General features: G+C 46.5%; 1 protein-coding gene across 1 annotated transcript; it reads left to right on the top strand.

Moving 5' to 3' along the window:
- The first annotated feature begins 7,919 nt into the window (after window positions 1–7,919).
- Window positions 7,920–25,029, top strand: BAG3 (BAG cochaperone 3). The gene is made up of 4 exons (XM_066190826.1): window positions 7,920–8,159; window positions 19,715–20,050; window positions 21,736–22,119; window positions 23,717–25,029. Exons 1-4 carry the CDS (start codon window positions 7,989–7,991, stop codon window positions 24,491–24,493), a joined length of 1,668 nt encoding a protein of 555 aa, XP_066046923.1. The 5' UTR covers window positions 7,920–7,988; the 3' UTR covers window positions 24,494–25,029.
- The last annotated feature ends 964 nt before the right edge of the window (window positions 25,030–25,993 follow it).

Here is a 25,993-nt window from a genome sequence, read left to right as displayed (position 1 = left end):
TCATTCCACCAAAAATAAACATAAAGACGCTGCCAGTCTTCTGGAAGTTTAGTTCAAATGCCATCCAGAATTTGTCATCTGTCAGCTTCCTTGTTTGCAGCAAGAAAAGACACATGTATTCTGAAATACAAGAAAACTTTGTTATGTCACGCTGCTCCTATTTTATCAGAATCTAAACTCTGAAAAAGATTTGGATGGGATCCCAGAGAGCCAACAGCAGCAAAATGTGTCTGGAAAATCAGGGAGTTAAATACACAAACAAACTGATGCAGTGTTGCTTTCCTGAGCTTCACAAAAGGAAACTTTGAAGGTTGTACCGTCTCTGTCCTAACTGGAGCCAGAAACTTCATAGCATCTTCATTTCTGTTGTGAAACTGAAGAAAAGTATTCCAAGAGAACAGGACTCCCTGGACATCTCAACAGGAGACATCTGCTTATCACAATTACCCTAAACTTTGATTCTTGCACCTCAAGGGTTTGTTATACCAAAATCATGAAGCAGAACTGTGTAAGACATGTCTTTATATCTCAAAACCAAAAGAGATGTTATTTCAAACCGATTGGTTTTTAAAATGTATTTCTGTCCCTTATGCATATTTCATAATCGCTCAATATCTTTCTTTAATTATGCTAAATAAGGATGAACAAGAACATTCTCATTGATGATACATTAAAACATACTTTACTGACACATGAATGCACCATATTATGAATGCACAACCTTGCACAACCTCTTAGATTTTGTTTCTAAGATTTTAGCCCTGGAACAAGCAGAAAGGGGAACCATGCACACAGACCAATGTGTATTGTAAAAACAGGGTGGAGGTTCTGTGCAAAAGTCACCTGGATATTCTTTGACCAGTGAGACTGTAAACCTGCAACCTGAAACTCTCTTCATGTATTTTCTTTTGGGAAACTTCTGGCTGTATTCATGTTAGAGAGAAAAGAAAGTTATGGAGGATATGGTTGTCTAGACACTGTTAGATCACAGCATCCCACACTGTGTGTTCAGTGCAAGGGCTCAGTCACACAGGATTCTTTATTTTAATGTGTTTATTGCTCTGCTGAGTCTTGCTGCCTGCTTGATGTTGCTGCAGACTGCTCAGTTCCCTCTTGCAAGTTCCTCCTTGGATGTTCAGACTTGGCATTGCTCCCAGTGGAGATGTGGAGCTAAAAACCCACGGTGAAATACAGAGAACTTCAGTCCCAGAACTGAGTTCTGCTCCTGTTGATTAAAGCAGAAGAGGGTAAAGGCTTAAAATTCTCAAAGTAAAAATTTGTACCTAATGCAGGATGGGCTTCAGGAAACACAGGTATGGAGCCAGTAAAATTCTCAGACAAAAGACAAAAAAAACCCTACATGCAGTGATCTTTGGGTGTAGAGCTGAACTGGGCTGCAAGAAGTAAAGGTTAAAGGCTCTGATCTGGGTAAGAGCCACAAGACTTGAACCACAATCCAGTGCCTGCCCTAAGCATGGGATTATTCTGGGATGATATTTTAATTTTTTTACACAAAGGCATAAAGAATCAGAAGATCAGGGACAATTAAGAAATCTCCAAAGGTTTTTGTGGGATGGAGGAAGAAACCAGGGCAGCACTCTGCTGCTTCTCAAACTGCTCTGGCTCTCTCACCTTGCCAAGGCAGACTATTTTGGCAACTCAGGATGTGCTGAAGAGTGGAAGTGATCTGCTCCATTTAACTGCCAGGACACATTCCCAGCACCAGGGAACACAAGGAGGGCTGTGCTGTCCCAAAGCTTAGCAAGGATCTTTCCATGCCAGTATAACCCTCTGGAAATCAGATCCACTGTTTTTGTGTTTAGCACCATCTGGGGTTTTTTTCTTTTCCTAATAGAGTTGATATTTAAACCACAGAATAGATGATGTTCAGCCAAAAAAGAAAATAAACCAAAGTATGAGACTTTAGAAAGATATGAGAAAATTTGCAATATGCCCGTAGAAACCAAAATCTAGTTTTCCAATGCCCTGGACTATTAAGAAATATAAACAGTGGGATAGGAAAACAGCCTTGTACCGGGTAAAAACAGCCAAAGAGTGAAAAAAATCCTTTTAGCTACTACAGACCAAAATTGCAGTTCTGTAAACACAGATAAGCATCACCTAATCTCCTGTTTCAGAAAATTGATTAAATTTGGAAAGTATTTCCCTCCAGCTGCTCTGAGTTCCAGGTTTTATGCATTATCCAGGTCTGTCTCCCTCTGAATTTCTGGAGATGCAGTCATTACTCAGCCCCTGGAGCAGAAGTGGAGTCCCCAGTTTCCCGCCCCTCTGCCCTATCAGGTGACCCTCGAGCAGAAGGATGGCAGAAGATAAAATGCGATCAGGAGCTGCAGATTACAGTTTTCAGTTCTAATTTAAGAAGGAAGTTAGTGGCAGTTCAGTTTGACCCGCAGGTTTTCCCTCTGTGGCCATGCTGCAGGAACCCCTGAGCCATCCGCTCCAACAAAAACCATCCCCTGAACACCAGTCAGAGACACTGCTAGAACTGGGATTTTTACTCAACTCTGTTAACAAGGAAATTAGAGGAAAATTATTATAATAAGCAGTCTTTCAAAAATGCCTCCCCTGGCTGTTGTTTTGTTTTTATCAGGAGTATGCAGACTAAGATTTTCCACTTGGATTTCTTTACTGCTGAAGACTGTATTAAAATTCACCAGGGCAAGACTCACTTTTGCAAGAGGATACCTGCAAGCATGGTTTTGTTTATAACTCCATCTCCCGGAGGTTCTTGTGCAAGTGAACATTTGTGCTGACATCTTGGCTGGTTCAAATTTCAGCAGAGACACAAGTGATACTCCCCATTAAAGGAACGTGTGGGTTCTGTGCCACCAAAGAGTTTTAGTTTCCAGGTTTTACTTTGAGTTTTTAGTTTTTCTGACTTGTTTGCAGCACTGAGTGGATGTGTAAATGCCTCCATGGATCAGATAGCTGATCCACTGAGGAGTAACACTGTCCAGAAACCCGCCCCTCACATCTGCCCATCCTCGGATCCAGCTGTATGATGGATTCCCGAGGTAGGCAAGCAGTAATTGTGGCACTGCAGCCGTGGGATATCTTTGGAGGGGGCCTGGGGTGAGAGCTCAGCAGGAAACGGCTCCAGGAGAAAGGAGGGGAGGCACTAGTGCCTCTTCCAACTCTTGTCAGCTGCTCTTATCAGCGAGGCAGCCTTGAGCAGCCAACTACACTCCTAAGAAGTGGAGGGGTTGCATTCCTGGCATGGAGCCGAAGAGCTCTTTGTATGGCCAGGGAAATGCTAGCCCTTCCAAAGCTGAATTCCCAGGCAGACGCTGCTCCAAGGAGAGCCAGAAGGAGCAGAGACTAAAGGACACGCATTTGTTCCTTTCTTTTCAGTCTGTTGCCTCCTTTGAGACACCACCGTGCCAGGGAGAGAGCCAGAGATGCTATCAGCTCTGCGTCTGCTTCTTCGATTCAAGAGAATAAAAATATTTGGAAGGGATGATTAGGGGCAGAGCATCAATACAATTAAATCAGCTGCAGTACCCAGAGAAACTGGAGAAACACTTCTGCCTTTACATGTGCCACATTCTGCTCATAAAAGGATCGATTTGCTCACGAAAGAGGGTTTTAAAACTCCCTTTTCAGTTGTTTTTTCCAAACTCTGTGCTGTGTCTGCTATTGGGCACCCTCAGGTCTGGAAACGATTCCGTTTCGGGCCAAGATTTGCCAGTAAACTTCGGAAAAGTAACCCAGATGTTCCAAAGCACATTTGGACGGCGGCAGCCCGGAGTACAGCAGGGCACATTATCCACTAGGTGGGAGCCTCTCAATTCTAATGGGTGCTGGTCACTGTGGCAATTAAAGCACCGCCTCAGATTGACTCTCCTTCCTCCCCCTGATTTCTAAGGAGGACAAAATTCTGCTCCCTGGGTAGGCTCCGACACTCCTAAACCAAAGAGCTGCCTCCATAGGCTTCTGTCTGACCTACACTGGGAATGAGCAGCCAATAATGCCATTCTGGAAATACTCATTTACCTCACATACGCCACTCATGAAGTATTAAGAGAGTGAGTAGCTCTAAACATTCAAGTTGTCTTCTTCCCCCCACGTTTGGAATTGAATTTTGCTTTTGCTGCATGCAGGTCACAGAAATAAAAGCTGGTTTTGCTGCATTCACAGCCAGATTTGCTCCCTGATTTATGACAAATAGCATTCCAGATGGAAATAAAAAGGGAAAAGAAAGTAAAAATTGTGCTGGAATTGGCTCCTGCAATCTTTTTTAAAAAAATCTGAAATTTTGAAATCTGAGTACGTGCTTTGTGAATGTCCAACTTTAGTGTAGTTGCAGTGTGATTGCAACACGTGCATTTAATAAACATTTCTCCATTTAAACAGTACAATTAGCATCTAATTTCTTATTAATATTTTGAATTTTCTGTTAAGTTCATAGGAAATATATTTATCTATCAAATGACTTGCCAGTTACTGTGACTCCAATAAGCAGATGGCATGATCAAGCTATAAGAGCCAAGCAATGTCTGCACCATGCAGCAATCAGAGTGAGATCAGACCATTTGTGGATGGCTTCATCCACCTACTTCTGCTCTCCACTTCACCATCAGTTACACTAAATTGTGTACCAGACATTGGAAATCAGGTCTGAAGTGGTCTGTAGCATAAGTGGCAGATTAGTATAAGATTATCAATCACTTTGCAGCTTTAATTTTCTTAAAGGCAGGCCCTAATTGTATCAGTGGCCCAACAGGCAGCTCCATGATTCTGAACAAACCATGAAGCCAAACATCTGCACAGCTCTGGTTATTGTAGTTCGTAGGTGAGACTTTTAGCTGAAATGGTTCATACACCTGGAGCAGGATATTCAAAATACAGTCAGTGAAGACCTGGGCTATTCAGTGATACTCTGGATGAAACAGCAGGTGATGGAAATCATGCAGGCCAAATTCATCCTGTCTCTTGAATCTGATGCTTGGGAAAGTCTGTGTATGTTGCATTTATTAAGAGTGTTCATATGACTCAAACGCATCCAGCAGAGAACTTGGACTGGATCCTGCTTGGGAACACAGCACTCGACACGTGCCAGTCACCCACCCAGGTTCATCAGTGACAGCTCTGCAATCCCTCATCCAGAACAAACACCTGAACTCCCAGTCCTGGTTAACAGAGCCTCCTCTGCTCAGGTGACCTGTGCAAGTGCTGCAGGTACTCAGGAGGCAGAAAGACAATTTAGGTCTCAGTGCAAGACATGTTGTTTCCTGACACACCAGAGATATCTGCTTGATTATGACAGTGAATAACAACTCTATTACAACAGTGCCGCGCTGTACAACCTGAGCTAGAGCTGCTGTGCAGCTGGGAGGGAGCTCTCTGCAGCCCAAGTTCAAGTCAAAGAAACATGGGAGACTCTGGAGAGTACCTCAACTCTGAGTAACTACAATTACACATTTTCTGTTTGTAGTGGAACACCCTGGAGCAAATGTTTAGTTTGGTACTTCTGGGTGTGTGAGGCAAATAGGAACCTGGACAAGTCAGGAGTGCTGTGTTTGCACTTACATGAAGAACACAAAAAATAGAAAATGCTTCTTGAGTGTTTTCCCTTCCAAAATAGAGCATATAGACCTTGAGCCTGGAGTCTCATCTGAGATTAGCCAGACACTACAGAGACTCACTTATCTTAATAACAGATTTTCCTGAAGCCAAGATTTTTCCTTGGCAGTACTCCCCACACGATCATTTTCATAAATCATTCTGATTTGAAGGATGGCTAATGACAATCTGAACCAGAAGTCACATTTCCTCAGGGTCACGGCCATGGCCCAGCAACACCTCAGCACCAGAGAGCAAACAGTGAATCCTTGTACAGATATCCTGTGTAACCTGCCTCGCCAGCAGTGCTTCCACCTGCACAGGAAACCAGGCTAAACCCTACCTGTCAGGAAAGACAGTTTAATTAACAGAAAAAACATGATGTCTTGCCAACTAAATTCAATCACTAAAAGGCTTTTCCTTGTCAGCTCAGGCTGTTCTCTTTCCAGCTGGATGCTTGTCGACCCTGCAGCAGTTCAAGTGAATCTTGAATCACTAGCCCATGATAATTCCTGTGAAATGCAGCCCCCTCTGTTTCTTAGCAGGGTATGCCCCCACAAAAATGTCTAACTTATGTTAGATATCCCTCTGAAATTTCCTTTCATTGATTTTTCACCTACTTGCTGAGTTTATTCATTAGCTGTGCTGAGTATATGGTTGGCTGCCAGCTGTAGCAAAATAAAAGACCCCCCATTCTTCATGCCTTTGTTTACATTCTCGCAGCCACAAACCCCATCTGTAACACTTCCTCAGCTTACAACAGTAATTTTCCTGCAGGACCTTTTTAACATCTGTGTCCCCTGTGTCTGAATCAGCTGCTTTTGTTGATTTGGAAGAGACCCTGGCATATGCTACAGGGAACATATGGTCTAAGTGTGCCTTTCAGTTGCAAAACTGAGAGTGAAATTCCTCTGCAGATTGGAAGCGGAATAAATCACTGATATTACGCCTTTTGAGGCTACTGCTGACATTGGTGAGGCCAAGAAGAGGTTTTATACCAGAGAGCAGCAGAGGTAGGAAACATGGCCGGGGACAGGCACCACAGTCCAGGACTGTGAGACGAGCAAAGTTTGGGATTCGTTGCTTAGAAAATAGGTGAGTCTGGAAAGGTGATGGCAATACAGATATCTGCAAGTAAATGCTCACAGAAAAAAAATGATCCATTTATAATACTTAGGAGTCAAAGGCACACAACAGTGGGGACAGAAAAATGGGTCTGTGATGGAGCAGCATGGTTCTGACAACACGGGACACGCAGGATGGAAGAACTGCAGGAATGAAGGAGCAAGTGTCAGTAATTATTTAGTTTGTCAGTGTGATAAACAAAACCCCTGTCAAAAGATGAATGGCCATCAGTGTCAAGCAGCATCAGGAGGTCTTTGATCCTGTCTCCAGCAGGAGGAGATCCTGGCTGTGCTCAGGGGTGTGAAGAGGCAGGGGTCTTTTTGAAACAAGAGATACTTCAGTAAAAAGCATCTGCCTCCGAGTGATTCATAATTTGAAATCTTCTAAGCAAACAGCTCTGCAGGAAGTAACTCCTGCGTTTGAGGGACACCGTGCATTCACTCTTCTACTTTGAGTAACTATCAACAGGCATCTGTGGCTGCTCCTGTGACTGTCAGATGACTACGAGTGGTGTAATTGTGAAGCACAGTTACCTCCAACCAAACCCAGAGTGCCTGACGTGCTGATAGAGCACCCACGAGAAAGCCACTGTTTCAAACATCGCAGACACACTCTTTGCCTTCAGGTGTATTTCTAAGTGAAACCGAGGACTGCGACACGCCATTTGCAAAGTGCTGAGAAAGTTCAAGCCGGTTGAATCTGAAGAACAACGCCTTGCCCACACCCTCACTTGAGCAGCATTATTTTTGTTGTTTATCAACCATAATAACCTGGAATTATCAGTCACGGGGCAGGGCGTTTTGGGGAGGAGCTTTGATCTTCCTCACCGCGCGGGGCAGTGGGTCGGGGCTGCCTTGCGAGAGCGCCGGAGGGCTGCGGGCTCCCCAAGGACGGGCTCGGGGGCGCGGCAGGGACCGGCCGGGGCAGGAGGGCAGCTCCGCCTGCTACACTCGCCCCGCGGTGCCCGTGGCGAGCAGCCCTGCCCTTTCCTGCACACAGAGCCCTCCTGCGCCCAGCCTGCGGCTCCCGGGTCGTTCCCGGCCGGCCCTTCCCGGTGCCCCGGGGGTCTGCCCGGCCGCGCTGGACACAGCCAGAAGTTTCCAGCCGGCGGCTCCTCCGCCGTCCCCCGCCCTCCTCCTCCTCCTCCGCGTCCCGCCCCTCGTCCCTCCCCCGCCGCCGCCCCCCGCGCCGCCGTTTCCAGACAGTTCCAGCCCCGCGCCCCCGCCCCCGGCCCGCGGCGGATAAAGCGGCCGGCGCGGCCCCCCCGGCCCTGCCCCGCCATGAGCGCCGCCGCGCAGACCCCGCCGCCGCCGCAGATGGAGGGCAGCGCCGAGCCGCTGCCCCCCGGCTGGGAGATCAAGATCGACCCGCAGACCGGCTGGCCCTTCTTCGTGGATCACAACAGCCGCACCACGACCTGGAGCGACCCGCGCCTGCGGGCAGCGCCGCAGGTAGGGCGGGCGGGCGGCGGAGCCCGGGCCGGGTGTCCCGGCGGGGCGAGGGGGGTCCGGGGGCCGCGCTCCCCCCGCGCGTGGCGATGCAGTGAGGGCAGGAGCTGCCTTTTGTCTCTGACGCACTGCAGTCCCTTTTTTGTGCATTCAACCATTTGATACCTCGGCCCTGTAATGTTTATTTAAAGTTGGTTAAGTCCGCCCGGCCTGCCGGCGGAGAGGCGAACCTGATTTATTTTTCGGCTGTGAAACTGCCCGAACGTCGGATGCCTTTAGAAAAGGAGAGATCCGGCTCGGACTCCGACTTCTTTTTTCTTTCCCCGTTTTCTTTTCCCGGGTCCCAAACTCTGCCGGCAGCTGCTGCTCCGGTTTCGTTCCGAAGCACGCTCGGGGAAAAGCCGCATCCCAGTCCAAATATGTCCATGGAAGGAGAGGCGCGGAGGGCAGAGCGGCCGCGGTTCTGCCGGGGCCCTGAGGAATGGCCCTTTCGGGTCAGGATCCCCGGCTTTTGGCGAACACAGCCCCTTCCTTGGGGGAACGCAGCCCTCTGACCCTGCAGCGCGGCGGCTGTGGGCAGAAAGTGCTGGAAACTTGAGCCAAGTGGGATTTGCCTGGTGGGAAAGCGATTCCCCGGGGTCTCGGCGCGCTGCTCTGCGCGGAGCATCGCTTAACCCCGGGCACGCCGGGCTGCCCGGCTCCCGAGGGGTCCCTCATGGCCAGGGTCTGGGGCACTGGGCTGCCCGGCTCCCGAGGGGTCCCTCATGGCCAGGGGCTGGGGCACCGGGCTGCCCGGCTCCCGAGGGGCCCCTCCAGGCCAGGGGCTGGGGCACTGGGCTGCCCGGCTCCCGAGGGGTCCCTCATGGCCAGGGGCTGGGGCACTGGGCTGCCCGGCTCCCGAGGGGCCCCTCCAGGCCAGGGGCTGGGGCACTGGGCTGCCCGGCTCCCGAGGGGCCCCTCCAGGCCAGGGGCTGGGGCACTGGGCTGCCCGGCTCCCGAGGGGCCCCTCCAGGCCAGGGGCTGGGGCACTGGGCTGCCCGGCTCCCGAGGGGCCCCTCCAGGCCAGGGGCTGGGGCACTGGGCTGCCCGGCTCCCGAGGGGTCCCTCATGGCCAGGGGCTGGGGCACTGGGCTGCCCGGCTCCCGAGGGGTCCCTCATGGCCAGGGGCTGGGGCACTGGGCTGCCCGGCTCCCGAGGGGCCCCTCCAGGCCAGGGGCTGGGGCACTGGGCTGCCCGGCTCCCGAGGGGCCCCTCCAGGCCAGGGGCTCGGGCACGTCCCGGGCACGGAGCTCCCGGGGCTGGAGCGGAGCCCGGGGCCGGCGGCCGCCGGGAAGGGGCCGCGCCGGGGAGCAGCGGCGGCTGCGGGGCGGGGACGGGAGAGCCCTGGGGAACCGGGAAAAGGCAGGATCGGGGCTGCGGGAGCCCTGGGGAACCGGGGGATGGAACCAGGAGACAGCGGGGTCGGGGCTGCAGGAGCCCCGGGGAACCGGGGGACGGCAGGGTTGGGGCTGCGGGTCCGCCCAGCAGCGGGGAAGCGGCCGCTGGTTGCGGGATGCGGCTGCCCCGGATCTTTGCTGGAAGTTTTTCTCCCCTCGCCTTACGTGCAACGTGAGGAGAGAAGCGCTAAAGAAGTGTTAATTATTTGACGAACTTACCGTTTCTTAAAATAGTAATTGCCCGCTTTGCGAGCGCAGACCGTGACTGAAAGCTCGGTGTGAGAGCAGCTGGCCCTGAAAAGGAAGGGACGTACTTCTCTGTCACAAATTTACCCCCTTTGCAGCTCTTTAAGTGCTGGTTCGTTTGATCTGTAAGTAAATTCTAGTCATAGTACACAAAGGTCTTAGAAAAATATAATTTGATAATAAGAGTATTGAGACTAGCATAGGAAAAAGTGTGTTCTCTCCTCTTTGGAGGCACCTGCTAACACTGGCTGTTGTGGTAGTAAAAAATAAAAACAGTGTGTTTTTTATAACCATAGAATGTACTTGAGAAGAAAAGTGTGCTGTTTACTCAAAGGCTTTTGTTCCAGGAATACCACTTGAGACTAACCCATTTAACAGAGCAGTCAGATTCAAGCTGCTTCCAATAATTGTGTGAAGAGAGCTGGAAGCTCTCTGATGGATCAGCCCTCTGCTTGAGTGGGTGCCTGAAACAAAACAAATTTTCACCCCTATCTCGTGTGAAATCTGTGGTGATGAGAAGTGCCTCTGTGCCTCTTCTGCCAACTGCAAGGGCTGTCACAGGTACAAAAAGCTGCATCTGCTTTTGGGGGATACACTCTTTTCCAAAGAGGAAAATCTGTTACTCCTAGCTGTAAGCAGGAATGTGTGCTTTGGGTTTGTTCACCGGGAGACAGAGAAATGCCTCTAGAGATGAACTGTTGATTTTTTCGGGAGTTCCTATCTGGAAAAGGTCCTCCAGTTTATGAAGTTGGTGTAACTGCTCTCACAGAGCCATTTATCAGAGCTTTGAGTTAAGTGTGTCTGCTGGAATTCGTGGACAGCTGCTGAAATCATCAGTTTGTCGAGTACCAGTGTATTTCACAAGGACAGGCACTAGTTAGCAAAAGAATCTTAGAATCAGGCCCAAGGAAAATACGTTTTTTTCCCTAAATATTCTCTTAGCTAGGCAATGCCAAGGAAGGCAAATTACCCACTGACATTGAAATTCAAATCCAGCAAGGACTTTTGAAGACACCAGGCTTCTGTTAATCCCTAAACAGGTAGGAACGACATAACCACAGATGAAAGCAAAAAAAAAAGTTTTGATGGGGAGACCTTTCTGATTTCCTTCATTCTCACCCTAGCTCAACTGAGAACTTGGGGCTTTCGGAAGTGATCTGAGAATCACAAAAGCTGACTGTGTGTGTCAGACTTCATGCACCTTTTCCAGGATGATTAAACAAAGATCAAACTTTTGCTGACTCCATCGCTCCATTGCTTTCACTGAAATCTGGCAGTGAAATTAGCAATTTTTTTACCACCTTTGAGGTGGTCTTGCACTATATCCACCAATATTCTGTCTGTGAATGTTTGTTCCCTTTCTGAAGAGATTAGGCAATGAAATGAGGTATTACACTGTCAGTGGACAATGGCTGGAGCACAGATCGAGGGCTAACTGAGATTTTCTAGCTAAGAATATAGCTGAGGCAGTGTCATAACAAAATCCTGTTGTTCCCAAGTGCTTGATCTTGGTCTTCTCACTTACCCTAGGCTTAACATCAGTGCAGCCATGCTGACTGCAGTAATCTGTGCCAGATACATAATCAGGTAAAAGTTGAAGTGGCTCTTCTGAAATTTTAACCCATGGCAAAGCCATTTTAAAGCAACAAAACAAGACCTTGATTTTGCATTTTAACTCTGTATTTTAGGTGCATTTGTGAATTCAGATGGCTCTCTGTTATTTCCTCATTCAGTCTGGCCCTTTTTATTTTTACCCACATGAAGGATGAGTGTTCTTCATGTTTGTTTCTGTTACATGTAAGAAATCACTGCAGTATAAGGATGGATTGGGGAGCCCTTCATGAGAAAGAGGAAAAAATCTCATGTTGTTTCAGTGAGAAATAAGGAATGACTTTGCAAATGACAGAAAATTATTTATTAATGGAGCTTTTTGGTAGAGTAATGATTTTCTTTCAATGATCTGATTAATTAACAGTTGACATTTAAGGAATAAGGTGCAAGCAATACTGTGAAGATCTAAATAGATCTAGTAAAAATGTGTTTACTAGCAGTGTCACTCTTCCTTTTTTAATGCAATTACTCATCTCCTATGCTTATTTGATGTAGTTATTTTCTGTGCTAACTTAGGGTATCACACCTCTGCATACTTCCTGCAGGATTGTCTTATGACATTAAATTGTAAACTTGGTGTTCCCCAAAGTGTCGATAAAAATAGATTGCATTTAAAGAAGAAAACAAAAGGAGGTTTGTATAGGTATTTTATCGATGCCCCTTCTTTCTATGTGTTGTTCCCACAAGCAGTAAACCCCCCCTGGGAAATAATGCAGCTAAAAATAAAACGAAAGGAATTGACTGTGCTGAGCTTCACTGACGGATATTGAAGTGATCAATAGCTCACTGCTGCCTTGGGTTTGAGATAAAAGCTGCAGCAGGCAGGCACGAGTCAGGGAGCAGCCATAAAAGTGATCTATGCTGAGTATTGGCTGCAGCAATGACTGCACAAAGGAAGAAGAAGCCATCTCACCCTGCTGCTGATGCTTGGTTGGGGAACAACTGACTACACCTAAGTTTTCATCCTCTCCCTTCCTGGCTGTTGCATCTCTTTTCTCTCTGCTTCCCCAAATAAGTCTGAAGTCACTCAGTTCGCATCTCTTTAGCAGTGGGCTTATTTTTGAGCACCGACTTCTCATGGTCAAGTTGACTGAAAAATCCTTGGCAGACCAAATTAGAAATTGCATTGAGAGGTCAGAACAGCCTCTCTTGAAGCTGTACCTCTGGCAGTGGTTCTCCTCGGGGGGAAGGGAATGTGAGGTCAGCTTAGTAACAATTAAGGTCTCTTCCACCTGCAGTGTTTTTACATTCCTAATGCTGATGTGCATTCTGTCAGGCTAATTAGTTAATTACTGGATTAAAAAATGACTGCGCAGAAAAGGCTTAATAGGTAGCAGTGGTAAAATTATCAGTAGGGGATTTTTTTGAAGGGCTGTGTCCTGGCTTTGCCCAGATTCCCTGCAGCTGCTTGGTGTAGTTGTTTAAAGTCCCCCCTGGCACAACATGGTGAGCAGGGAGTTAACTTATGGACGTATCAATTAACCTGAAAACAGGGGGTGGATTTAATCAGAAACAAGAGGGAGGAACAGGAAGAAGTGATACTGGAGATAATGCAAGAGGAAAAGCAGAGAAGGTGTTGCAGGGTTCCGTGTAACTCCTGGCACCGTGTGCCTCTTACCTAAAGGAGAAAGGAAGAATTACTTGTGCCAGGTGGCAGCATTCTTACCTGGGAACTGTATTTTTAACACTTGTATGCACAGGCAGAACTTGTCCATGGCTACGTGGCAAAAGTAGAGTTGTTCCCACTTGAACCATGATAAGGCAGGTAACAATCCAATCTGCGTTGGGGTGTGCAGACACTATCACTCTCTAGGTAAGCTGTGGTCTCCCTTCATGCCAAGGTAAAGCTAAATGTAAATGAGAAGAAGTGGCTTGTTCACACAGATCACATTACTTAATTACAGGCAAAAAGAAAAATGCTGTATCTTAAATATGTTGCAGAGGCTGTTGGTTTGATTATTTTTATTTTTCCTTCTTGGTTTTACAGACAGGAAAATCAGGCATGGGGTGGGGAAGAGACTAGCCTGACATCACCCAGGTAGCACAAAAGTGTGTTTTTTATGGCTGATGGCAAAGCCTTATAATTAATAAATGGGATGCAATGTAGCAAGTGCTTTTATAGTGTTGGAAAATGGCTCTTTAAGGAAGTAAAGCCAGAAAACTGCTGTGTAGAAAATGAAATTTTAGGTGAAAATGTGAAGCATGACTATAAACTGAAATTCACAGCCCACTCTTAATTATCTGCTTATTCTCCTTTTTTTTTTTTTTTTTTTTTTTTTTAATGAGGCATTGTTTTGCTATTTTTTTGAGGCTTGTGCTTTCTGATGTATTTCAGACTCCTGGCTCCTAACTCACAGGAAAGCAACAGTTTGACCACCTGCTTCTTAGGTAATGAGGCAGTGAACAGAAATAACTGAATAACTCTTGACAAGGATATTTCTGTTAGCTCTCTAAAGGGCTTTTCTCTAACTCCATCCACTAAAGCTGCGCTCTAAGAGCACTCTGCTCCTCGGAGCAGTCATCGTTTCTTTCTCAGACATGTTCAGTTTGGCCCATCAGGTGCTTTCAGTGCCAACTTCCACTCATGGGCACACAGGGCAGGTGTTGTCATGTCTGCGCCAAGGCATTCAGGAAAGAATCCTCCTAGTGATTAAAAGAGGACAGGTTTTGTTCCTGGGACAAGATTGAGCTGCAAGATAGCCAACATATTTACTCCAGTAAGGCTCTCTGTTCTGAAAAGGATTAGTTTTCCCCTTCAGTTTTTAGTAGTGTTTATTTATTTCTAATGGCATCAGTTAGAGCCAATGCTAATGTAATACTTGTATAATACAACTTGGTAATTACAGGAGAGAACAAAAGGCCTGTTTGCCTACACATGTGTATGTTGGGAAATAAAACTCAGCATTCAGCAAGTAGAACATCAAAAGCAGCTTGGCCTGTAATTGGGTTACCTGATGCCACTGACACGAAGTTCTACTGAGACAGCTCATGCAACTAAGCTTATTCATGGTTCCCTTCAGTCATTAGCTAATGATATCTTGCTCAAATGCCTATGTGCTCAGTCTATATATTTAAGCACAAATTGTGAGTAAAAGGGTGAGAATGCAAATGTCTGCAGCAGCTGAGGCAGGGCTGTAAGAAGTTTGGAGTCAGCACTGAGAGGAAATCACCGGGCACCTTCCAGCCTGTGTAGTTCTCTGCGAAGTGTTGGTAAAACCCAGCTCATGCTGATGTTGTGCTGTTAATATGTTCAAACACACAGCACTGCTGAGGAACTTCTTAGAAATACTTGGGATATGTTGATTTCTGTTGGTAGCAAAGGTAGTGTCGTACTTTTGTAGTTTATGCAGCAGAAAATGAAAGAAGGTCTGGCCAGAAATAAAGTACAAGTTGATGTGGAATCTAATTCCAATGGTTAAAATTTTGCCTTTCTACGACAGAAACAGTATTTTCTTTAATAAATAGAATAGTCACTTCCTTCCTAATTTGAATACTGGGCACCGCTGCCTTTTTTGGTTATTCATGGCAATTTCTGGTAAAATACAGGTTTGAGCAAGTGTGTGAACAAAACTTGGTTGTTATGTCACTCATTTTGGTCATATTGCTGTATTTGATTGTGAAAGAACAGAATCATTCTATTCCCTTCTTCCTAAATATATACGATTTGGGTTTGGAGTTGTGAAAAGCGTGTTGTAAAGTAAGATTTTGTCAGGTACTGGTGTTTTCTCAGTCATTTGAGCAACCAGAATAATTGTTTGCATGGTACTCTACAGCAGCAGCTTACAAGTTCAGAACCACACTGCAGTCAGTGGACCATCTGTTGGCATACAGAAAAGTTGTTTCATCTCTTGGCAGTGTTGGTAAATTTTGTTTTCCCCTTGCTATATAATACTTACAAAGCAGCTACAATTTAAATACTTGCACTGCTGCTCTGCAAGAGCTACATGGGTGCTACATGAGTGAATAACCTGCTTTAGAGACTGAATTGACTGTACTGCAAATAACATCAGTACAGTTTGAGAAAAATGCAAGAGTGTGATGGCAGCAGAGGAGGCTTTTAGACTTCATTCTGTAGACCATTTTAGTATTTGAGGAATGACAAATGTATTATGTAAGGAGTCTCAAAAGGGAGATTCTGAATTTGATTCAACTATTCAAACAATTTAACATGAATACAGATATTTTGACAAATTTAATTTGAACAGTAGAGCTGTCTGGAAAACTCCAGTGGCAATTTCCCGGCATCAGCACTGACTGAATTTGCAGGTTTCTGTGCTTGAGTCTGGAATAACATTTAAGCAGACTCAGGGCACACTAGGAGTTACTCATTATCCACTCCAGGTAGTACAGCTGTACTGGGAATCCTGGTGCAACGTTTTGCTCTTGCTATCGCTTGTTTCATTCCAGTGGCTCATGGCTTCAGAACTCCCTTGAAATGGGAGCAAGCTGGAGGATTTCAGTGTCAGTCCTGACAGTGCCCTTCCCACGGGAAGCCAGCAGTAGGATGTGGGGGTATGAAGTGTTTTTTCCAGTTGCACAACTCGTGCTGGCTGCACCTTTATTTATCCTGGTGATGGCCTCACAACAGAAACGCTCGTCCCGAGGGGTGCGAGCGCTGTCCCTGCTCCTGAGCAGATCCTCAGGCGCAGCTCCTCTGTCCCTCCTGCAGCTGGGCCAAACCTTCCCTTGCCTGGATGTGATGACTTACCTCAGCACCTCCTGAAGAGCTGCATTGGGTTTGAGTCCCTGCTGGTATTTCGGGTTACCTGAAATGTCCATTGGAACTGTCGTGCAAATTTCTGAGCTGCACAAGGCAGTTTTTGCATTTTTGTGCTCCCTCCTTTTGAGGGATTCTGTCTCTTCAAGGTAAATTAAATGTGTGATCACAGCTGGGATTGCTGATAGTCAGTCCTGGTACTTGCTGAAAATTACTCGATACTCTGCTGCTTGTAGCTCCGCTCAGTTTTAAGGAACTTCTCGTTCCCTTAGATGAGGGCAGGAGAAATTTGCTTCAGTTTGTTTTAATGCAGAAACCTGAGATGGGTTCCTGTTTCTTATACTTAAACCAGGAAGGATGATGGACTAAAACTGGTCATTCAGTTGTTGGTCATTTCTCTTTGTGCAGATTGGAGTTGAATGTGGGGCGTGGTTTTGCCAGGTAGCAGATTTGTAAATGTAACGAGCAAGAACTGTGTGTGATAGAAGGCAAACCAAACCAAAAAATGGCTCCTTTTTGTTGGGCTGGCTGTGCTGTGGAATTCAAGCATTAGGAAGGAATCTGTGAATTTCTTCAACATAGTCTTAAGATGAGAGTTTTCCAGAGCTTGATTCCATTCTTCCCCATTGCCACAGTGTCCCCAGGCACATCTGAGCTTCTCCTGAAGTCTTCCAGAACCTGTTTGCCCAGGCTGGAAACACCGGCTCTCCTGCACAAAACAGAACTGCTTTGGCCAGAATTTTGGGGACAGGGACATTGGGATCTACGTGCACTCGGTGCTGTGTCAGATTCTCACTAAATACAGACCTGAACCACTGGCAGCATCTCCCTGAACCCGGGGCCTCCTTAGTGCTGTCATTCCCCAGTGGTGGGAGTTTCAGAATACCTGGATTGTCCATGTTTGTGGTTGTAGCACGGTGGGAAGAAAAGAAACAGGGAAGAACGTTGAAGATGTGGTGATACGAACTGGCTAATGTAGGCAACTGTTTGTAGAGTTAAGTATTAATTAAGGGTGGAAGGGGACAGCGTAGATCAGGAAGTGCAGATGTGATGAGAGCACACCTTTCCTAAACCTGATCTGTGCCTGGGAGGCACTGATGGTGGGAAAAACAAGGACGCTGCATTTGTTCTTTTACCAAGGGCTGTTCCAGTGTGACTGCGCAGCTGAGGCCTCTGTGGTTAGACCTGACTACAGAGGAAAAAAGCCTGTAACAAAGGACCAGTATGAAACACTAACTTTCCACAGGAGCAGCACAGGTTGTCTGAAGCTGTAAGAATATGTGAGAAGTCATGGGAGTATAGTCTATTAAAAAAAAATAGAAAACAACAAAACAAACCCTCCCAGACTTACTGACAGAAGCTTTACTTCATTTATAAACAGGATGCTTTGAAAAAGCAGTCCAACCTGATTTTGCTTTGGGTTTGGGCTGCCTCTTTTGTATCTCGTAGCAGGGCTTAGGTTGCAGTGGCAGATTTCTGAGATTGCTGAGAAGGTTCAAAACAAGGGCAGCCTCACAGGTCTGAACATGAAGACAGGAGAGGGGGAAGCCCATGGCTGAGCTCTCTGAGGATTGCATGGATGCTGGGGGGCGTGGGACACTGTCCATGTTGAATGATTTATCAACGCGGGTTACTCCAGACAACTGGAGGTCTTATCCCCAAACGAAGCCACAAAAGACAGCGCAGACCCCAAAACAACTGTTCCCTTGGGGCACTTGTGTACACCCAGCTGGAGCGGGGCAGCTTTGGCTGACAACCTTCTCATGCCACAGCACCTGTAGGTGCTGCTGGCCCACCCAGCTCCTAAAACCCTTCCCGCAGAGCCGCTGGAAGTGAGGGAATCTCCTTTTTATAGCGGTGGGAGCCGTGGCTGTAGGTGGGGCGGCTGCTCGGGTTACGGCGGCGGGGACAGCGCCGGGCAGCTGGCGCCCGCAGAATGCCCGCAGTCAGCGCAGCCCCAAGGTGCTGCTTCCCGCTGGGAATGAGCTCCCAACACACGCCTGCCTCCGGCGCGGCCTCGCGTTGTCGTCAGCTGAGCACACCTCAGGTTTATTTTCCTGCAAACGCGGTTTGCTGCCATAATGGCCCATCCCTGCTCGTCCCGGCAGAGCTGTGGGGCCGGGGCCGTGCCGGTGGAAGGTGAAAGGACGAGTGTTTGTTGGTGTGCGGGGTTCTGAAAGCCCCCGGAGAGTCCGTGAGGAGCGGAGCAGCGTGGTTTCCTGCTAGGGTGACTTGGAAATGACTCATCCGCGGATCCCGGTGCAGACGTTGGCATGAGATCATCCCTGCTCTGCAGCTGGGAGAGCCAGCTTCACATCGCTTCTCTCCGCGAACTTTCTAGGCCTGGCTCTCCTCTTCTAGAATTCTTCCTTTGTGGAGGATTTTTTTTTTTTTTAAATGAGTTAAAGGAAATAGAACAGTGGGGCTCAGACTTTGAACTTGTTCCTTTCAGCGTTTTTTTTTTGTCCTCATTAGTTTACATAGATATAAGCCTCTAGTCTCTGCAGTTTTATTGCTAAGAGGAATTCTCAGAATTCACTTTTTCAGGTGATGCTGTTGTGTAGGAAGAGCACTGATAATCCGGTTGGTAAAAAAGTGAATTCCTGATGAATTAGTATGTTAATGTGTACAGGAGCAACATGAAATATTTTTGCAGCTTAAACACCTCTTTAAAAATAGGGTTTCCAACACTTGCACCATATGTCCCCTTATTAAATTCTCCTCTTACTGAATAATGACATTACCCTCTGAATGACAGAGGTGCTTGTTATATGATCTGACTTAGAGATACATCTGGAACTTGGCCCTCGCGGGGTCTCAAAATAGAATGACCGATGCAGGAAGAACTTACTAGAGGACTTGCGAGGGCTCTTAGTACAAACCACTTCCACCCTTGCCAGAGCTTTGACATTGGCCAGTGAGTGTACTCAGCACAGGGATTTTTAAATCTTGCTTTTTCAGTGTTTTTCCTCTTTGTTAAGCTATCCTGTCTTCCCCTTCCCTCTCCCTCAATATTTACTGAACCAGATCCTCCTTAGCTGGAAGTGAATGCATTTGCAGTGTGCAGTGTCAGTATGTCTTCTAATAGCCAGTGGAGAGAAGGATACCAAAAGAAATTTGTGCTTCTGTTGGGATTAGTCTTGTTTGCAAGTGCCTTTTCAGATGTAGCACAGATGTGTCCTGAGAGGTGCTGAGGAAATGTCTTTGGTCCCATTGGTACTCGTTTGAATCGGATGAGCTCCCTCTGAAGGGGGTGGGCTGGTGGCTAAGTGCTGGTGATGCATGATAAATAATTCCAGGTGGAATTAGGCAGGTACTTCAAAGCACAAGAAGTGGGGGTGAAAGGCCCACACATAAACAGATTTGTTCACTTCCTCCCCTTCCCTGCAGTGTCGGCACCTGCTGTCGGCTGCCCTGCACAGGCCCGAGAGGCTCTGAGCTCCTTAGACGCAGCTGATGCAGCTTTTGGGACAGACCTTTAGGGCAGCTTTCTCTTACCCTGTTTACTGACCCACCACCAAGTGCTCTGTGCTGTTTTTCCCTTGCAGGAAGGCCAGTCCTCAGCCAATGGCCCATCTCGAGACAGCCCCAAGCAGCCGGCGGCCCGAGAAGGGCACGTGGGCTACCCCAAGCTCCGGGCGGGCTACATCCCCATCCCTGTCATCCACGAGGGCATCGACGGCCGGCAGCAGCACCCCTGCTTCTCCTCCCCGCAGCCAGGCCTGCAGAGGTACAAGACAGAGGCCGTGCCCGCCCCGGGGCAGCCCCAGCCACCCCTCAGGGGGGCCTCTGGTGGCCCCGAGTCGCCGGCCAGGGGCCCGGCCGAGGCCGACAAACAATGTGGACAGACACCGGCAGCTGCAGCGGCCACGCACGGGCCCGAGGTGAGCGTCAGCGCTGCTGGGCTCTGCTTGCAGGGGGCTCTGCAGCATTTATGGCCCGAGTGTCACGCCGGGAGCTCGGCCCTCGGGAAGACCAGCTCGCCGCAGTGTTTTCTCAGTGCTTGCAGAGCACTGAAAGTGCTCGGTCATGGCAGCATAAATATGTATGGGTTTTTTCTAGCGTCACCCACCTCTGTTCTGGAATGATTCCGTGGAGATGAGTGCAGAGCTGAGCAGGCCCTGTGGCAGGGGTGGGTTGTTTTAGGGTTTGTACGGGTTCCTCCACAAGTGCAGGATGCAGACAAGCCTCTTGTGTTCTGCACCGTGAGTCAAGCTGGGAGAGACAAGTGTCCAGTCAGCTAACGACCCAGTCCACTTCAGAAGATCTTGGCTTCCTAATTGCAAATTTCAGTTGTATGACATGAATTTACATACATACAGATTTAGAAGTGAACTGTAAAGTATTTTTGTCCTTCCGTGGCATGTGAAAATATTTTCAGACCATGAACTTCTTTGAAAAAAAGCCACCCTGCTTGTTTTGGGTTTCAGAAGGTGGGATTTTTAGCCTGCTCTGTGTAGAGAATTAGCAAATCGGTATTCTTGTAATATATGGAAATATAAGCCTCATTTTTATTCAAAGTAGAGATGAGCAGGAAATTCAGCCTTCACCAAGCTGAAAACATAACAGGTCTGTAATTCAACAGTGGTGGCATCTTTTCTGAAACCCATTTGGAGTTTGAAGAATGTAATTAAAATCCTGTTGGCAGGTTTCTCAGCTGTCTTGACTAACCATGCCCTGTCCATGGACAAGAAGCTCAGCTTTTCCTTCTCCCAACTCTGCGCAACTTTTTGCCCTGTCTGCAGAGTGGCTTTAGGAATGTGTCTTCTGTGCCACTTACTTGGAGATAACCAGGGAGGACCTCAGCACTTGCTGTTCCACACTCAGGCAGTGCAGTGTGGGTGCCAAGTGACCACTGCCTGTGTTGGGGACCCTACACTGCACATCAGCAGTGCCACCAGCAGTGCCACTGATGGGTGCTGTAATGCAAACCGTCATTTATTTATTTTATTCATGGTTCCTGCTGTTCTGTGGGCAGTTGAGCAGTTAATCAGCACCAAAAAAGGGGTCTTGTTCCCCTTCTCTCCTGCCTTGCCTGCTCTCTCCTCTTGCAGCTCCAGTCTGGCCTTTCACAGGACAGGGGGCAAAGGGAAAAATAGCCATATCTGCATTATCAAAATAATGACATGCTTTAAAAAAACCCAAAAAAAACATACAAAATCTGTTTGTGTGGCCAGGATCAGAAGTCAGTGTTGTGTGCTCTTAGGGGTTTGGGTTTGTCTCCGGCACGTAATTTGTTTGCTTAGCTTTAGTTTGCCTCAAATTTAACAGGTTTAGACAGGAACAGCCATGCAAAAGCAGCAAACATTCTGACTGAGCATCCACTCCCTGCTCATTTCAGGGCTGGGAATGCTGTAGCTCAGGTTCCTGCTTGTTAAAATGATGCTCTCACAACTTGTGGTTTGTCTAGTGAGGCTCCTGGCCAAAAAACCAGGGAAATGGAGTCCTTGCGTGCCGGAAGCACGAGCTCAGTTTCTATGATGACTGCTCCCTTTTCTCCTTGGAAATGAGAAGTATTGTGAGCGCATAATGGTTAACATTTAATAATGGATTTTTGTTTTCATGGCAGCCTCAACCTCCTCCTGGAGCATCTGACCCTCCAACAGTTTCCCCCCAGACCTCTGGCAGACCCAACGCAGGCAGCCATGCGCTTCCTCGCGGTTATATCCCAATCCCCGTGATCCATGAAAACATGCCGCGCCAGCCAGCACAAGCCTACCACCAGGCACAGAAGACCCACTACCCTGCCCAGCAGAGCGAGTTCCAAGCCCACCAGCCGGTGTTCCACAAAATCCAGCCGGAGGAGAGGGAGCCCAAGGCGGCGCGGGCGCAGTCTCCGTTCAGGGTGGCTCAGAGAGGCTCCTCCAGTCGGGAGAGCTCCCCGGCCAGGGTGGGCACCCAGGTGCAGCCCCCAGCTCCCATCCGAGTGCAGACAGTAGTAGACAGACCCCAGGTATGTAGAATGGGCAAGTGATTCACCTGCCAGGGGCCTGAGCGTGGCTGGAGCTGAAAAATGAGCTTGTACTAGCACATACATGAAAGCACATAAAGCAATCTCCACTGCTAGGTTTAAACAGACTGGGAGATCCCTGAGATAAGCAGCAAAGTTGCCTTTCCACCTGTCAGGACTGTGGTGGATCACTGAAATATGATTTAACACACGATCTAATCTTCTCTTGTCAGAGTATAATTTGGTGTAATTACACTGAGGTCACTGATGTTGCATTATGTTTATGAGAAGAAAACCAGGTCTGTGGGATTTGGGACATCTATGTAAATATACTTCAGTGATGTCTCAGAGCCTTTTAGGGGATAGCATCAGATGCACAAAGTAATTTTTGCTATGAAGAACGAAGATAAGCAAAATCCAGAGCTTTTTATTCTTCTGACTTGAAGCATGTTCTTGGTCATAGAACCTGCTGCTCATTGAACATTTTTTCCATGTTAGAGTACTTAGTAAAACTGCAATTAAAAGGCTATTGGGATTTAGACAACTGTGAGTGTATGGAAGGGGGCATGTACAAAAACAAGCCTCGATTTTCTCTCTGGAGATTTTTCACATGAAAAATGTCGGGAGCAGAATTGGGTTAATAGTTTTGAAAATCCAGGCTACGACAAAAAAAGGAAGACTCAAGATTTAATGGCATATTCTAGGTCAGTCCTAATTTGTTTTTGTGGGTGAGAGTTTGCACTCCTGAATCAAATTATATGTTTAACAGGTAAAGCAGTAAGAGATTTGCAGTGCAGGCCGTTTATGTACTTGTTTTAAATAAAATACAGATGTTTTACTGCAGCCATTTAAATCTGTGAGAGCTGGATTTAGTATCTTTCAAAATCGCTGTTTATGTGCCCAAGTAAGTAAAGGGAGTGTCAGGGGGAGGAAAATGCAGTTTTCATAAATTTCAGTTTTCTGCTAAGATTTCAAAACTAATCTCAATTTCAAGAGATTTCTGATTTGATGATTTAAAACTGGAGTAATCCCAAGGATAGTCTCTAATCACTACAGTGTAATAAGATTGACACAGTAACCTGTGTGTAAATAGGTTAAAGATTAAAAATAAGCACTAACAAAAAAAGGAACGTCCTAAAAACAGGAATAGGATGAGAATAGCCCAAAATGTGATTAAAACTCAGCAAAGCAGTTGGCTTTTCAAGAAGGATGAGCCCTTAATTAGTAAAACAGGATGAAATTCTGACTGTGTTACAGTCACCTGCAAGAAATCTCGCTGCTGAAAGTTAGATGAAGGCTTTGCTCAAAGGTCCTGTATTTTAAACCTGCTTACGGGATTGATTTTATTGAGCATGGGCAGGATTTGGTGGGTTGAAATTTAATGCTTGAGCGTGTTGATTGGTGACAATAATAGCTGTTCAGCACAGTGCTATTTTTCAGTTTAAAACAGTAAAATTCAGCAATGCTCAGGGAAGTTTAGTCATCTTGTGTGTGTGAAATTGCACTGCTAGGAGTACAGAAAATTAGATGTTAGTTTACTGTTCTTTAGAGGGAAATAAGGAGCTTTGTGTCTTAACACAAAACTTGCCTTGCCCACCAGGTTTCTCAGCAACAAGTCCCAGCTCAGGAGCCACCAAGACCAGCCCCTCCTCCTGAAATCAAGCCTGACAACAAGGCAGCCCCACTGCCCGAAACAGAGGCACCTTCCACATATATCCCAATTCAGGTCACCCACCAAGAACCAGATCCCAAAGTTCCACCCCAGAAGCCTCCAGCCATGGCAGAGAAAGCTGATAAAAAGGCTCCTGCCCCAGCTAAGGCTGCCGCCCCCCAGGAAAGACCTCTTCCTGAAGAAGCGGTGCCGCTGAAGACGGTGGAAACAACAGGAGAATCTCAGAAGCATCCTGGTGTTTTGAAAGTGGAAGCAATTCTGGAGAAAGTACAAATGCTTGAGCAGGCAGTCAACTCCTTTGAAGGCAAGAAAACTGATAAAAAGTACTTGATGATTGAAGAGTATTTGACCAAAGAGTTGCTAGCCCTAGACTCAGTGGACCCTGAGGGTCGTGCGGATGTGCGCCAGGCCAGGAGAGATGGTGTAAGGAAGGTCCAGACCATTTTGGAAAAACTTGAACAGAAAGCAGAAGATGTCCCAGAACCTGTTCAAGTTGATGGACTTCAGCCAAATTTGCAGGAGCCTAAGCCACCACAGGAAATCATGGAGATTGAACCTGTGGTAGTCAAGAGCAAGGCAGATACCAGTAATAAAAATGCTAAAGAGGAAACCAAAATGGAAGGACAGCAGCCTGAAACTAAGGAAGAAGTGTTTACCAATCTCGCCACCACGACAAACACATCCAGTAACCCAACTGAACCGTAGCCACGTGCTGAAATTAAAACCTCTCAGACTTTATAACTTAAAGTGTGTTTAAGTGAATTTTAAGTTGCATGCATTTCCGGAGCTCTTTTCAACTGGTTTTAATCAACATAGCAGCTTGGGACACAGTAAACACTTGGTAGGGAAAGGAGGGAGCTAGAAAGAAAGCGATGCATTTATCCTTTGTTCTTACACTATGTAAAAGACATGTTTCAAAAATAAACCCTGTACATTAATTGCTTTTAGATCAGCTGAATGGAAAAGAAAAATGACATCAGGGTTAATATTGATGCGTGTTGTTTAAGGTGTATTCTTTTGCAGGTGATTTTTGTAAAATCAGTGGCCTGCACTCTCAGAATACCGGTCCTCCTACAAGTATAGCCACTCTTAACAGTAATGTTTTTACTTTTAATGTTCACAGTTGGGCACTTTAAGTAATGATGGATAGAAAGTGTGTAAGGAACTGTAGGGATATTTATATGTGTGCAGGACTTCAATGCTATATTTTAAGAGGGAAATAAAATAATATGGAAGCCTAATTTAGTCTTGTCATTTTCTAAGCTGAACTGTAAAGGCAGTAATTGGTTTTAAATACACTCTTATAAACACAGAGGTTTGTTAGTGCAGTATTGTAGTTGAAGTCTGACAGCTGTTTTCTCATCAAGACCAAAACATGCTTTTCTCTATTCCTGTCCTCCCTTCTGATGTTGTTGCTGTGTCACATCTGTGGATTGAGAAAGGAATTCGGCTGAGCATTTCTGCTCCCTCACCCTGGAAGTCCCCATTTAACAGAAACGTTTATAACATTGAGATCTGCAGTTCTCTTACAAAAATTTCCAGATCTGAACTCCTTCTGCAAAGTCATTATTATTTTATTAACAATTACAGAATTTTGTATGCAGAAGTACACTTCTTTTTGTATTTAGAAATACATTTTGTATTTAGTAGAGTCAGTAGGATTCCTCTCACTTTGTGAACAGGTTTAAGCAATGCCTTTTTTGAAGAGATTAGCAATTTGCACTTAAGCAAGAGAGATAAACCATTTTTCAGTTACATCCATGAGAAATGATAGCAGCAGAACCAGTGCGGGGGAGGAAGGGGTACTAACTAAAATCCAGAAGTTACACTTGACTTGTCAATTTTACAGTTGTCAAAATGCAAATTTTCTTCTACCTGATAGCATGTTTGCAGCACAGAACCCCAAATTTATGAATACTAAAACAGATCTGCTCAAGGCAATTGATCACTTACTGAACTACACTTAGAATCATGACAGTGGATTTGAAGTAAGGTTTAAACCCATCTGAAAATTTCTTCTTTGTAAGAGGCAGGTTGAGAGTGGACATTGAGAACTCTTTATTTTAAAGTAACGATATAGCATATAAATGATACTGCACTATGTGTAGCATTTGGGCCGTGAACTGTCTGCTTGGTTGTAGGTAGAAGGTTGATGCTTCTTTTAGTTTCATTTTCACAGTCAACAGCACCCTGTGAGAATACACA

This window comes from Chamaea fasciata, unplaced genomic scaffold (assembly GCF_029207755.1).
Source record: "Chamaea fasciata isolate MVZ Bird 193981 ecotype frontalis unplaced genomic scaffold, bChaFas1.0.hap1 SCAF_9, whole genome shotgun sequence".
NCBI classification, from domain to species: Eukaryota; Metazoa; Chordata; class Aves; order Passeriformes; family Sylviidae; genus Chamaea; species Chamaea fasciata.
Note: the sequence above shows the minus strand (reverse complement) of the source record. Positions and strands in the feature narration are given on the sequence as shown.

Excerpts from the sequence above, each read along its gene's own strand:
- BAG3 (XM_066190826.1), top strand. The coding sequence starts at position 7,989 with ATGAGCGCCGCCGCGCAGACCCCGCCGCCGCCGCAGATGGAGGGCAGC. Across the intron at positions 8,160-19,714 it reads GCCTGCGGGCAGCGCCGCAG|GAAGGCCAGTCCTCAGCCAA; the intron begins GTAGGGCGGGCG and ends TTTCCCTTGCAG. Across the intron at positions 20,051-21,735 it reads CGGCCACGCACGGGCCCGAG|CCTCAACCTCCTCCTGGAGC; the intron begins GTGAGCGTCAGC and ends TTTTCATGGCAG.